The sequence below is a fragment of the Adiantum capillus-veneris genome, chromosome 19 (assembly GCF_014529385.1).
Source record: "Adiantum capillus-veneris isolate H3 chromosome 19, ASM1452938v2, whole genome shotgun sequence".
Classification (NCBI taxonomy): Eukaryota; Viridiplantae; Streptophyta; class Polypodiopsida; order Polypodiales; family Pteridaceae; genus Adiantum; species Adiantum capillus-veneris.
In genome coordinates this window covers 9,651,745-9,665,913 of record NC_140949.1, presented here as the reverse complement: position 1 = coordinate 9,665,913, position 14,169 = coordinate 9,651,745, and the positions used below count along the sequence as shown (strand labels likewise).

At 44.4% G+C, this 14,169-nt stretch overlaps 1 protein-coding gene across 4 annotated transcripts in view; it reads left to right on the top strand.

Moving 5' to 3' along the window:
* The window catches only part of REV1 (DNA-directed DNA polymerase), a 95,952-nt gene that overhangs the window by 61,668 nt on the left and 20,115 nt on the right, over positions 1–14,169 (top strand). For 2 of the 4 annotated variants that reach the window (XM_086490216.1, XM_086490213.1), the window contains 8 exons: positions 6,427–6,477; positions 6,570–6,767; positions 7,028–7,201; positions 7,572–7,664; positions 7,732–7,791; positions 7,863–7,949; positions 8,105–8,188; positions 8,266–8,338. In XM_086490216.1, the coding sequence (XP_086346342.1) occupies positions 6,427–6,477; positions 6,570–6,767; positions 7,028–7,201; positions 7,572–7,664; positions 7,732–7,791; positions 7,863–7,949; positions 8,105–8,188; positions 8,266–8,338 (820 nt within the window). The remainder of the gene's footprint in view (positions 1–6,426; positions 6,478–6,569; positions 6,768–7,027; positions 7,202–7,571; positions 7,665–7,731; positions 7,792–7,862; positions 7,950–8,104; positions 8,189–8,265; positions 8,339–14,169) is intronic. The other 2 variants (XM_086490214.1, XM_086490215.1) reach the window with 1 other exon arrangement.

Genomic DNA, 14,169 nt, shown 5'->3' with positions numbered 1-14,169 from the left:
AAGGGTTCTATGACAGTAGCACATGGAGTAAAGTCTGGAGGACTTTACATGATTTATGTATCAAATGTCTCTAAAAATGTAATCAATGTAACCGAGCAGCCGAACGTTTCTTTGTGGCATAGCCGGTTAGGACATATGTCCAAGAAGGGAATGGAAATCTTGTCTCGTTCTGGTTATTTACCTGGCTTTTCATTTAATGATTTTGAATTCTGTGAACATTGTTTGTATGGTAAGCAAACACAGCAGCCACATAAGCATAGAAGCAGTAGAAGAGATACACAGTTGGCACTTGTTCATAGTGATTTGTGTGGACCTATGCCTAACCTATCTCTAGGGGGAGCTTCTTACTTTATGACATTTATAGATGATTACTCGAGGAAAGTATGGGTTTACTTTCTCAAGCACAAGGATGAAGCGTTTAGTGTTTTCAAAACGTTTGTGACACTTGTGGAGAATCAGAGTGGCAAGAAGCTTAAATGTTTACGCACTGACAATGGTGGAGAGTATGTTTCAAAGGCCTTTCAGGACTTTTGTGAGTCAAAAGGTATAAAACGTGAACTTACTGCTCCTTACAATCCTCCTCAAAATGGTGTTGCTGAGAGGATGAATAGGACCATACAAGAGAAGGTCAGAAGTATGTTGTCTAATGCCCAACTGCCAAATGGGTTTTGGGCTGAAGCTGTATCAACAGCTGTTCATCTTGTACATAGATCTCCTAGCAAGGTTTTGCAGAAGGATTCAGTGCCAGAGATGGTATGGTCAGGCAAAATGCCCTCATACAAACATCTCAGAGTCTTTTGCTGTGAGGCATATACTCACGTTCCAAAGGAATTTAGGAACAAACTTGAGCCAAAGAGTAGAAAGTGCATCTTTCTAGGCTATGGTAATTCTGGTGAGATGGGGTACAGACTTTGGGATCCCGAATCCAAAAAGGTTGTCCGCAGCAATGATGTTCACTTTAATGAATCCAAATATCATTCTAAACCAGAGAGGGTTGAGGAGATTAGAAGAGTTGTCTTCCAAGAAGATGGACCTGCACATGCAAGACATAATGTCAGGGCTCAAGAGGAGCAAGGACAGGATAGAGTGGAATCACAAGTTGTGGCTGAGCCTGAGCCACCTATTGTGCGTAGATCTGGACGTGTCACGCGACCTCCTGATAGGTTTGTTCCATCTATGAATTATGTCATGTTGACTGATTGCAATGAGCCTTCATGTTACAAGGAAGCAGTGCAAATGAAGGACTCCGGGAATTGGCAATTGGCCATGCAGTCAGAGATGACAGCTCTGCATAAAAACCAGACATGGAAGCTAGTTAAATTACCACGGGGCAAAAAGGCTCTACCCTGTAAATGGGTTTACAGGTATAAGATCACCGCTCATGATAGTCAGCCAAAGTACAAAGCAAGGCTTGTTGCCAAGGGCTTTAAGCAAGAACAAGGCATTGACTTTGATGAAGTCTTCTCTCCGGTGGTCAAGATGACTACATTGAGATGCTTTCTTGCATTGGTTTCCATATTAGATTTGGTGTTGCACCAAATGGATGTCAAGACAGCGTTCTTGCATGGTGATTTAGATGTGGAAATTTACATGCAGCAGCCAGAAAGGTTTGTTGAGAAAGGCAAGGAAGATTGGGTATGCCAGTTGTTAAAGAGTCTTTATGGCTTAAAACAATCACCGAGGGCATGGTATCATAAATTCCACAAGTTTATGCTTTCTCAAGGCTACAAACGTAGTGAGTTCGATCACTGTCTATATACAAAGAAGGCTAAGGATGGTAGTTGGCTGATCCTTATTTTGTATGTGGATGACATGTTGATTGCTGGCAACCACTTGGAAGAAATTTCAGCTTTCAAGTCAAAGATGGCAAAATCGTTTGACATGAAAGACATGGGAGAGGCAAGTCATATACTTGGTATGCGCATTGAGAGAGACAGATCAAAGAAGTTGATTTGGTTATCTCAAACAGAGTATATTGACAAGGTTTTGCAACGTTTCAATATGGAGAAGGGAAAGGCATTGAGTGTTCCATGGCCACCATATGTGAAACTTAGCAAACAGGATTGTCCTGTGTCTGAGGAAGAACAGGCTGAATGGATAAGATTCCATATGCGTCTGCAGTGGGTAGTTTGATGTATGCAATGATTGCTACTCGCCCAGACATTGCATTTGCAGTGGGAGTAGTAAGTCGATACATGTCAAACCCAGCCAAGAAACATTGGGAGGCAGTGAAAGGAATATTGAGATACCTGAAAGCTACAAAGAGTATGCGTATATGCTATGGGAGTCGGGAGCTAAGTGTAAAGGGTTTTACAGACTCAGATTATGCAGGTGACCTAGACAACCGAAGGTCTACGTCAGGGTATGTCTTTACATTGGCTGGTGGAGCAGTATCATGGCGTTCTAGATTACAAGATTGTGTTACTCAATCTACTACAGAGGCTGAATATGTTGCAGCATCAGAGGCATGCAAAGAATCAATTTGGCTTAATCGACTAGTAACAGATTTGGGAATCAAAGAAGAGATGCCTGTGTTATATTGTGATAGTCAAAGTGCCATACAATTGGCTCGCAATCCAGTTTATCACTCAAAGACAAAGCATGTGGATGTGAAGTATCATTTCATCAGGGAAATGCTCGAGGATAAGCAACTTCAGCTTGTCAAAGTTCACACCATAGAAAATTCTGCTGATCTACTTACAAAAGGGCTTCCCTCAGAGAGCTTTGTGCATTTTCGCAAGCAGATAGGTGTAGGGTAGTATATCACTTCTCTACATCTCTTGTATATTAGCTTGTATAGTAGCTTCTCTCACACTTAAAGTACCACATTGGACTTTAAGTGGGAGGTTGTTGGGGTATAAAGCCCAATGTGGTCGCCCAGGTAAGTGGGCGGGCCGCCAGGTATGTACACATATTCTTTTGTAAAAACCTAATAAGAACTCACTATGCTCTACACATTACAGTAGAGCGAGTTCACCATATCGTCGTGCTCTTCTTCTCGCACTCTCTCTCGCGTCGCACTTCCGCTCGTACTCCTTCACAACGTGTACTATAAGACAGTGGCAAAATGTGTGGCTACCATTTTGTCATTGGAAAGTTAGTGACTCAAAGCAATGGCAGAGTGCGCAGCTACCACTATGTCATAGCTAGTGTGGAACTGTGCAGAGGGAGTCCAGGCCTGAGGGCAAGAGAGCACTAAGGTTGGACAAGGACTATGGTTAGGCAAAGTGGGATCATTGACTAGCCAAAGTGGAATCCTTTGTTACAGAGGCTACATTTCAGTTCTGGGTGTGGTTGTAGTGTACAAAGGGGGTCAGATGACCTAGAAAGATACAATGGCAGCATCTCCTAAAATTTAGGGAACTGCTATTTTGGGACCTGAAAATGTGTTCGCGTCATTACCTCCGGAATGACAAGGGGAATATTTTATTACTCTGCAGTGAAGTCAACTGGGCAAGCGGTCGGGAAATTTTTAGGCGGCAACCCCGAAACGGGAAATAGGCTGTAAATGTGCCAAGTGGCACATTTCTGTGCACTTTCCTCATGCAAGAAGAAGTGGCGCTGAATTTATAGCTGGGAGGCTCATTTTGCAAGTTCCTGTCACAGGTTAAGAGCTATGGAGTGCTTCCTTTCCCTCCTGTGTACAGTGTGGTGCCAGGAGTGATGCCCTGCACGCTACGCACTGCTCTCTCTCTCCCCTATGGCAGTATGTTATGCCCCTCTAGTGGGCTTTTCAATTGACCAATGTACGGTTGTGTGGGCTCATGCGCGATTGCCGAGGCAAGAGCCCCTTGCACAGGTACTGGATTAGTTAGCCGTTAATCCCCCGCAGGTACAGGTGAATTTGGAGAGGTTTCACGCCAGAAATCTCGTCCGATTCAAAGGGCAAGTAGCCCTACAGGTGCGGGAGCTCGAGGACTTGCTACGGATGCGACAGGCACGCGAAACAGAGCCCGAAACATTTAATTACAGCCTGCTGTGTATTTTTGCAGGTTTAGGGTTTTGGCCCTAAACGGACCCTAATACCCCCAGGAGGTTCAGGGACACGAGGGGACCGCTGTACAGGTGATCTGGCGCATTTTCGGGGCTGAAAACAGAGAATTCAGCGTGCTGCAGATTCTCGCCAAGTTTTGCAAAGTGCTCGTATGCGTCGGGAAAGTCATTCAATGCGTGGGAATACTGACTGTGAAGGGTCCTAGTACAGTTATGTTGTCGAAATCAGGCCGGAACAGTTGAAATTCAGCCAAGCTTGTGCGGGGCAGCTTGTAGGGAACCACAATGTTTATTCCCTCTTTTAAACAATACGAAAGGGGCGTCTAAGTTAGGGGCCAATCTGGTGTCGGTCTTCTAGTACAAGTGCATTCTAGCAGCCTGTATCCCTTTCCCCTTTGTTGTGTCTTGAAAGTACAGGTAAAGTGGGTGATAAATTAAATGGGTGAAAGCAAATAAGGTTCAAGTCTAAGGTCTATTGCCCTTTTCTAAAAGTACATGCCGGTTTCACATCCCCCCTTCTTGAAAGAAAGTAATCGTTCGCGATTACATCATATCTGCAAAAGGCTCAAAAATTTCCGAGGGACAAACAGTTTTCTCAATCCAGATTGGAGCTCTTGATATCCTGGGTCGTTGGCTTCCCAGAAAAATCTCATCCAATAAGGAATATTTAGTGGTTGGCACATCACAATGCAACCCAAATGCTCACTTATGCATGTAACAAGACACAACGAACAATGCATGAGCTGTTCAACGACTCCCTCATCACTCCTCCCGCAAATAACCTAAAAAGGTCCGGCCATGAGATATAGAGGCCTTTTGACAACCAAACGCCCCCCAGACCGCATCTTGCGTCATTTGGAGGTGCTGAGAGTAATCACTGCTCAGACTTATTAATACTCCCCCCGTAAATAACCATCCAGGTCCGGGCCATGAGTAACAACAACAGTACTCCCCCCGTAAATAACCACAAGGGTCCGGGCCATCAGTAAAAACAACACTTTTCAAACATTCACTACTCCCCCCATAAATAACCACATGAGTATGAGCAAGCATTCTCAAACATCATTTCTCACTACTCCGCTCGGGAGCAAAATCACCAATCATTGAAACTAGTATTGAAACTAGAGTCAAACAATTCAAATCGGCACCAAGACAGGTTTAAAACAGATACCATCCATTTCAAATAAATTCCAAAGAGGATCACCAAACAAGTTCTCAAATACAACTCAAACTTAAAAAGCAATCTCTACATTAGTCAAGCTCGAAAAGACGACTGGCTTTCCATCCTGAAACCTGCACCAAGATTAGGGTTATATTTCTTCCATAAGGTTGTAGCCGACCATGATCTTTATGGCTTATGCCTTGTAAGACAGAGCGCGCCCAATGCGCGATGGAGTAAGGGTGGGAGTAGCTAGTAAGTCCGGGGTCAAGGCACGAAGATTCTTCAATAGGATTGCCTGTAAAAACTTGGAAGTGCCATCTTGCTTTGTCTGCTCTTTGGTAGGGGTATGCTTTCAGAAAAGCACACACTTGAAGCTCTGATACCACTGTTATGGGGACGGGCACCACGTGCCAACGGAAAAGAACAGACTAAACAAGTTTAAGCGCTTCAAATAACAACTGAACGAAAAGAGATGCATGACACAGGACAGGGAATGGTGGAGCTCCACCCCAAGAGAGCACTGGCTCCAAACCTTGGCACCCCTTTCGGTATTTCTTTATATTGCTTGAACTCGGTACAATGCCGGTACTCGCGCTTTGCACCTTTACCCGGAAGAGTGCGAGAGTGAGCCCTCTGCACATATATAAAGGCCCTTGGCCTATGAAAAGCAGTTACATGAAAAGCTTCAAACTCAAAAGCATATGGTCCCAAAAGCTTTAGCGCTCAAAAGCTGCCAGCGTGTTTTCTGAAAATCGGTACAGCTGCCACATCATCATGTCAGTGAAAAATCTGGGAATTCTGTATAGGTTGCCACGTCAGCAGTCCAACGAAATTTGTGGGTCTTCTGTACAGGTTTCCACGTGATCATCTTCTATGCTTTTTGTGTGTGTGTGTGTGTGTGGGTCCCGCTTTAGTTTAATGACTTTAGGTCCCGTGGGCTCCATCGAATTGGGTCCCGTAAGTTGGTGGGAACTCGTCTTTGAAAATAGGCCACTCGGCAAGACTTTGCAAGTTGGTAAAACTTCTTCTGCTGCTTCTTCTAGGGTCTTGGCCCCTTGGTTGGGATCTGCATGTTGGCTCCATTCTTCAGTGGCTTGACACGTCAGCAGTTTGTGGCAATTATGATGGGTGTGGGATGTTAATTTTTTATCTTAGAAAAAAGCAACAATGCCAATTTTGGGGTGTAGTGAAGGCAGGATCTGTGCTTAATGAGTGACATTATATCTTCATGGAATAAAAGTCTATTTATGCTCAGATAATTCTTGAAGCAGGTGGCTGATCAATTCTATGATGTTCTTCACAAGCATTGCAAGAAAGTACAGGTGAGTCTCATCTGGTTTGCCTGTGTCACGTTTCCTCTTATTTGCTTTATGCTGCCTGTTTGGTGGATTTACAAGGCTGATATTTCTTGCAGGCAGTTAGTTGTGATGAAGCATATGTGGATGTCACAGGTGTCGAAGATCCAGAGACCTTGGCTTCATGTATCCGGGAAGAAGTGTTTGATTTGACAAGGTGTACTGCAAGTGTTGGCATTGCTGGAAACTTATTGCTGGCACGAATGGCGACGAAGAAGGCAAAACCAGACGGCCAATTCAGAATTCTTCCTTGTCATGTATGAGAGCTACTGTGCCTGTTGGCTATTTCTCAGATTTTGTGTTTGTCTCACTCTTAACATTTTCTCTTATGTTTTCACTACTATTAATCAGTGCACCATCACACCTCTTTCTATGCCTTTCTTCCAGCCCTTGCTGCTCTGGTTAAGATTTTACTCTTTGTCCCGGTCATTCCAACTTTGTTGTGAACATTGCCATTAATCTGGTGGAAGGGTTTCCGTCACGTGTGAGAAGATTTAACTTCACTTGTCCTTCTCAGGTGGAAGGGTTTCCGTCACGTGTGAGAAGATTTAACTTCACTTGTCCTTCTCAGGTGGAAGGGTTTCTTTCAGGGTTGTCAGTCAAGGAATTGCCTGGAGTTGGGTGGTCATTGCAAGAGCGATTGCATAGCAAGAAAATTTACAATTGCAAGCAACTCCAGTGTGTTTCCAAGGTTGAGTCTCATTTTCTTGGCGTGACTATAATTTTTGGCATTCTTTACACAGAACTATTATGATACAGGTATTGTAATCTTGTAATGAACTGTGTATTCCACACGAGGAATTCTGCATAGTTTCTTCTTTGCATTTAATAACATAGCGTAACTGTACTAGCTTTAGCCAAAGAAGTGATTTGCAAACTTGTTTTGTCGTGGAACATAATTGTCTATATAGAACAAAGGGTTTCTCAGTAGTCTCCAACTGTGGGGTTTTTATTTTTGGATGTTTTTTCCTGTATCCTTTGTTATTACTGCTGCCAAGGTATAAAGACTGTGTAACGAACCTCTATGTTAAGACCTTCTGTCTGGGATTGTAATTTTGCAGGAGACATTGCAACATGATTTTGGTGTAAAAACCGGTGATATGCTGTGGTGTTATGCACGAGGAATTGATAACCGCCAAGTTGTAACTCATCAAGTAAGCAACTCTGATGAAGTTTGGTGAGCCATTTATGAATACTATACTTGTTATTTTGGATTTTCAGGAACGTAAGTCGATAGGCGCAGAGGTCAATTGGGGGGTTCGTTTCGAAACTACTTCTGACGTAAGGTCTATCTTTTTGTTTTTCCTTTTGACCCATTCTATCTTTGCCAGTATTTGATTATATTTTTTCAGGCAGAACATTTCTTGACCAAGTTATGCGAAGAGGTCTCTGAAAGGTTGCAAAATACTCTTGTTGCTGGCCGAACATTTACTATTAAGGTGGAATGAAGCTTTGTAGTTTCATTTTATATGTTCCACAATGCACTGGTTATCTATTGGAGGGTGAACCTTGAATGTCAAAATCATGTCTGTGTGAATCGTTTTTTCATTTTGAATTGCCTTCTTGCTTACATACAATAGATGAATCTTTTCAGATCAAAAGGAGAAAAGAAGGTGCTGCAGAACCCCAGAAATTCATGGGATGTGGAACCTGTGACAATCTAAGCAAATCCATCACGGTAACAACCTATTCAGTACACATTGACTATCTTCATGGTTTCTCTGCTTTTCACAAATGTACTTCTTGTAAATGCAGTTGGGTTGCGCGACAAATAGTGTCCATGTTATGCTTCGTGTGAGCAAGCAAGTCTTTGCATCTTTCCACCTTGGTTGGTCCTTTATCCTTGATTATGCCACACACACAAACCCCCCCCTCCCCCCCGCCCCCTCAGATCTCTCTCTCTCTCTCTCTCTCTCTCTCTCTCTCTCTCTCTCTCTCTCTCTCTCTCTGTGTGTGTGTGTGTGTGTGTGTGTGTGTGTGTGTGTGTGTGTGTGTGTGTGTGTAAGGTCCACATGTGTGCCTGCGTATGTGTTCAGGGAGAGGGACAAGGGGCTTTAGAGGTGCGCAAGCGTGCGTGCATGTGTGTTGGGGAGGGGAGGGGGGAACTTAGCCAATCTCATAGGCCAAGGGCAAGGTTGAACTTCATGGTGCAATGTGGAGAGGGGACAACTTAGTGTGGGAGCGGGCTGAATCTCAGTGGATGGTAGGAGCAAGGCTACTCTGCCACTTATAGTGCCAGGGTACATATTAAAGTCGTCTGCAAAGGATTAATCTCCCCAATTGTTTGGAATTGCCATTTAGAGCCCCCAAGGCAGTGCTGCCATAAGTTGGGTAACGACAAGGTAGGTAGAGTGCACCGTTTCTTGTAGCAAGAAAACTATGTCGTGCTCTCTATTGTGGGTTCTCCTCAGTGCAATGTGCAAGAAATCTCACTTTAAATATAATAGACACTATAGAGCAATGGAACAAAGAAAAACTGTACTCAAATGACAAAATAGTAGACTTCAAACTCAATGGAACTCCTTTTAACTCATGGAACCAATCCAGACTCTGGCTTGTACGTCACTCAGCTCCAAGCCAAGACTCACAGATACAATGGGGGTGTCGAGGCTTCAACTTTGCAAGGAGAGTGCAGATGTGCAAGTGCTAGACTGAACACAAGACTCAAGACTCAATGACTCATACATCTAGGATGCCTACAACAACTAAATCAATTGAGCATACATACAACTATAAAGTGCAGCCAACGGCTAACACAAATATCCCTTTAAATACTTCACAATTTTATCACACTTTTAATTAGAGAGTTAAAACGGCTCGGCGTAGTTCCGTGCCCAGAGCTATTGGCCCCAAAATCTGGTGCCCCTTTCGGTATTTATTTTTAGTTACAACTCCCATGGGCCCTCTCTGCTTAGTTGCTCGTCAGCACACTGTGGAAAAGAGAGGCCTTGGGTTCTTATTTAAAGGCCCTTGGCATCAAACTCAAAAGCAATTTTATATGAAAAGCTTTTAACTCAAAAGCTGCTGACCCAAGAGCAACCAGCGTGATTCACAGAAATTCGTACAGCCTGCCACGTGGCACATTGCAAATCGCGGAAGTCCGTAGTGCTGCCACGTTAGCATTGTCAGCGCAAAATGCGGGCCTGCCGTACAATTCTGCCACGTCATCAGCTCGTACAGTCTGCCACGTCATCAATTTGTGACACTAACCTTAGTTGTTGGTTTTTTCTCCTTGATATTTAATTAATTTTTGGGACTCTCTTTTTGAAGTCACAAATGGTCGGACATTGTGTGGCCAGCGTGAAACGGCCAACGACCGAGAGTTTCACCCGTAGCAATGAAGGGCAGGTTGCCACAAAATGGTTGGGCCAATCGTCACTAAAATCGAGTAGTTAAAGGGTGGCTAGGCTTAGTTCAAAGTCATTTAGGCCCCACGCGACACTTATAGGTTGGTGGGTACTAGGAATTTAACTCTAAGGGTGTAGGGGACACATGGCGGCTCTAGAGCAAATTTCCAGACTCATCCGAGCTGAGGGCGCCCAATTTTGAGAGGGGAGATTGCTTTTTGGCTCATTGTGATCATAGAGAGTGTGTGTGAGTAGCGCATGCATGTTTCTCAGAGTTAATGGAAAGCTTGCCTTCTCCCTTGTCGCATGTAGCACGACGATTTGCTCTCGCGCGTCTCTCTCTCCCCTTTTGCAGATATGGTAATGCCCCACTAGTTGGGCTTCTCTTTATGCGCGTTTGCCAAGGCAAGAGCCTTCTGAACAGGTACCGGATTGGCTTATTGCTAATCCCCTACAGGTACGCACAGTTCCATTGCGAAGGATTGCGAAAACGGGGAGTTTTCTCGCATGAAAACTGCCGATTCAAAGGGAAACTGTCCCATTGCATGCAGGAGCACCTAAGATACGCGTAGGCGTGTTCGCTCTGCTTAGAAATCCAACACAGAAATTACAGCCTGCTATGTTTTTCTCCAGGTTTAGGGTTTCGCACCTAAATCACAAGAGATCACCAGGGGAGCCTCGAGAAGGCCTTGGGATGCTTAAACAAGGCTTTGGGCACCTGATACTGTAACAGACTTGGACACTCCAAGTCAAGAATCAATTGCGATAGCACCAAATAACCACTTCAAAACAATTCACAAATCACAATAGATTTGCACTGGCCCGGCAGAGTTCCGTGCCTAGAGATATTGGCCCCAAAGACTGGCGTCCCTTTCGGTATTTCTTTATGTATTAAATCAATGTCAAAGTACAAAGAGCGGTTAGGGTTTCACTCTCAGACTCTGCGTCCAGATGCTCTACAGAGTGAGCCCTAAACCACTTATTTAAAGATTACAAGGGATGCCCAAAAGCAGAGCCCCAAAATCTTCCAGAACAAAAGCAAGTGTTCTCTCTCATAAGTTCTCTCTCTGTGGCTTTAATAAAATAAAGCAGAGCTTTCCTTCTCTCTCTCTATCCCCAATTTGCGTCGCCCAAATCAGCCTTTTACAGCGCCGTAAAATCCGGAGGTCCGTACTGCTGCCACGTGGCATTTCTGCCGCTTGTTTTAGGGTTTCCAACTACTTTAAGGTTTCAGCCAGCAATTAGGGTTAGGGTTTCTGGCAGAAATTAGGGTTTCTGCAAATTAGGGTTTTTGGCAGTATCTGCCCTCGGTAGCCACGTCATCACTTTGTGGCATACCCCCCTCTTGAAAGCATTGTAATTGCCCTCGATTACGCCTACTGCAAAATCCGATAGAAGCCATAAACCGTCTTAGCAGACACTGACTGTTAGTACCTACGTACCAGGAACACACATCTAGCACATGTACCAAATCGACAGTCACATCACACGACATCACAGGACATCACTAGACATCACATGACATTCAACATTCATTCGGATCTTAGACCATGATTTATCGGCAATGTAGCTAGCAATTGCATGTAGGTCTAATCGGGACCTCATCGATGTCTGATTGACTAACCCCTATTGCAACCATGTCTATTCGAGATCAATCAGACCAAAATGTTGCAGTCATTTCGTCTATCAATTCCTGCACTCAAAAGAAGTCAATAACAAATCAGTATCTAATTAAGAATTCCATTTCATAAAGTCATGCAGTAGAATACTGTCAGCTCTCAGTATCGCTGAAGCTCAAAGAGACATCAATGACTTTAGTATCAATATCGAGGCATCTGTTGAGAAAGGAGAGGAGTGACTCTCCTCTTGTGCATCCCACTTCACCAGATCTCCGGCCAAGCTGAATTCTAGGTTCCATTTGGAGTAGACTATGCTAAACCAAAAGCATCGAGGTAAAGTTTCACAATCTGAGGAGTATCTGCTAGGTCCTCTCCTCCATCCACTTCGCATCAAATGCAGGATAGTTCTTGAACTTAACCAAGAACCGCCTTTGGACTTTACCTTTTTTCTTCGTATCCTTATGTGCCAAAATATGTTCAGGAACAAGGATCTCCTCGTTTTCTTCCACTTCGGGGCTCATCAGGCTCCCCATCATCAAGCACATTACCCTTAAAAGGTTTCAAGAGACTCACATGGAATGCATTGTGAATCCTCCAAGTATCTGGCAGTTTCAGTCGGAAGGAGACATCATTTATCTTTTCAATGATCTGGAAAGGTCCGTAGTATCGCATACTAAGCTTCGGAAAAAGCCTCTCCTTTCCCTTTTTCTTTCTTAGGCGTGCCTTCTCAAAACGTAAGAGCACCCAATCATCCTCCTTCAATTTCAAGTCGCGATGATGGCGATCTGCTGCCTTTTTCAGTCGTTCGTGAGACTTCTGCAAAGTCTCGCGAACCTTGGCAAAAGCCGTACCAAATCTTGCGTATATTCATCCGCTTCAAAGATCTTATCTTTCATGCTTAGGAAGGGTGGAACCTTCACAGCACCTTCAACAATCTCAAATGGCGCCTTCCCCCGTCGAAGAGTGTATCGTGTTATTGTAGGCAAATTCCACCAAAGGTAGGTACTTTTCCCATTGAGTCTTCTGATCTGAGATATAAGATCAGAACCACTGAGTCTTCTGATCTGAGATATAAGACTTCAATAAATCTAGAACCATTGAATTGGCAATCTCAGATTGCCCGTCAGTTTGCAAGTGGAATGATGACAAGAACTTGCAACCGCGTGTCCATGTTCTCCCAAATTGCCTTTCAAAACAAACTCGTAAATTTGGGGTCTCTGTCGGAGACAATCGTCTCAGGCATGCCATGTAATCGGAAAATCATCGTGATCATTCTGTGTTCTTGGGAGATCAAAAATGAAATCCATTGCAATACTTTCCCAGGGGCGAGTGGGTATGGGTAAAGGCTGTAACAATCCCCGTGCCTTATGCGTTACAAACTTGACCTTCTGGCATACTAAGCAACTGCGCACAAACTCTTCCACATCCTTTTTGAGTCTCGGCCAAAAGAAGTATCTCTCTACCCCTTTCATGGTGGTAGCAATGCCGCGGTGACCCGTAAAAGGTGGATAGTGGCATTCAGTCATAACCTTTTCCCTCAACGGTTGTGTAATGCACAACATGGTTTTTCTCATCAAGTAGCCTTCCCGAATGGAGTATCCTGCTACTGTCTCCCCATCCCATATCCGTGTAAAAATATCTGCAAAATCTGTATCTGTGGCATACTGGTCAACCATATCCTCGAAGCTCCTATGATGTATTGCGGAAATAGCCAGAACCAACGGCTTCCGAGACAAAGCATTTGCCACCACATTCTTCTGTCCCTGCACGTGGACAATCTGGAAGTGAAACTGTGACAAGATGTTCGCCCACCGCATCTGCTCTTCCGAAAGCTGCTTCTGTGACAAGAAGTAGTGCAAACTCTGATGGTCTGTAAAGACAGTAAAATCCGCTCCGGCGTTGTTGAGGCGTCAAACGAGGCCTTTGCGGTTGACTTTCACGAGGCTCTCGAGAATTTGTTCGTTGTTGTCGATAGTAGTGGTAGTCACGGGAGGTTCTTCAGTGGTAAACTCTAGCTTTCCCTTCATCAGTTTGTAGCCAACTGCGGCATGGTCCATAAGCTCTTGCATGGTGGAGACTTGCTTGGAGAGACAATATTCCTGCAATGGTGATGGTAGTCGAATGGTGTATCACTCGCATTGGGCGTCCAAGGGAACGAACCTAAAGAAGGACACCACTCTGCCAAATCTAGACTTCAAAGAGAGAATTTTGAGTTATAGTCGTCCATGGTTTTGGTGGCAAGCATTTTCAATTTGCCCCACTCTGCCAAAATTCGGACTTCAAAGAGAGAAGTCATATAACTGCATGCAAATACTACCTTGAAAGCTTGCAGGGTCCTTGGAGCATGCGGTTGTGTCGCGATTGAACTCCACCACTGCATCGCATTATCTTTAAGAAATCCCATTGCTTGAGAAATCTTGGATTTTTCTGTAGGCACGTATCCCGGTTGTGGATAATAAGGGTATCCATATGGGCTCCAACCATTGTAGCCTGGTGGCGGTGGTGGTGGGGGCAACGTCGGTGGCAAAGGCGGTTGCATAGGGTCAGGGTCAGATGTCTGCACCATATTCCTGAGGACTCCCCCGATCGGAACAGACGGTTGGGAAGGTTGCCGAATTGAAGCTCTCGTACTTTCTGGTGCCAGAGGAGGAGGTACCACGTGGGGCATCAGAGAGGGTTGTTACCATATACAT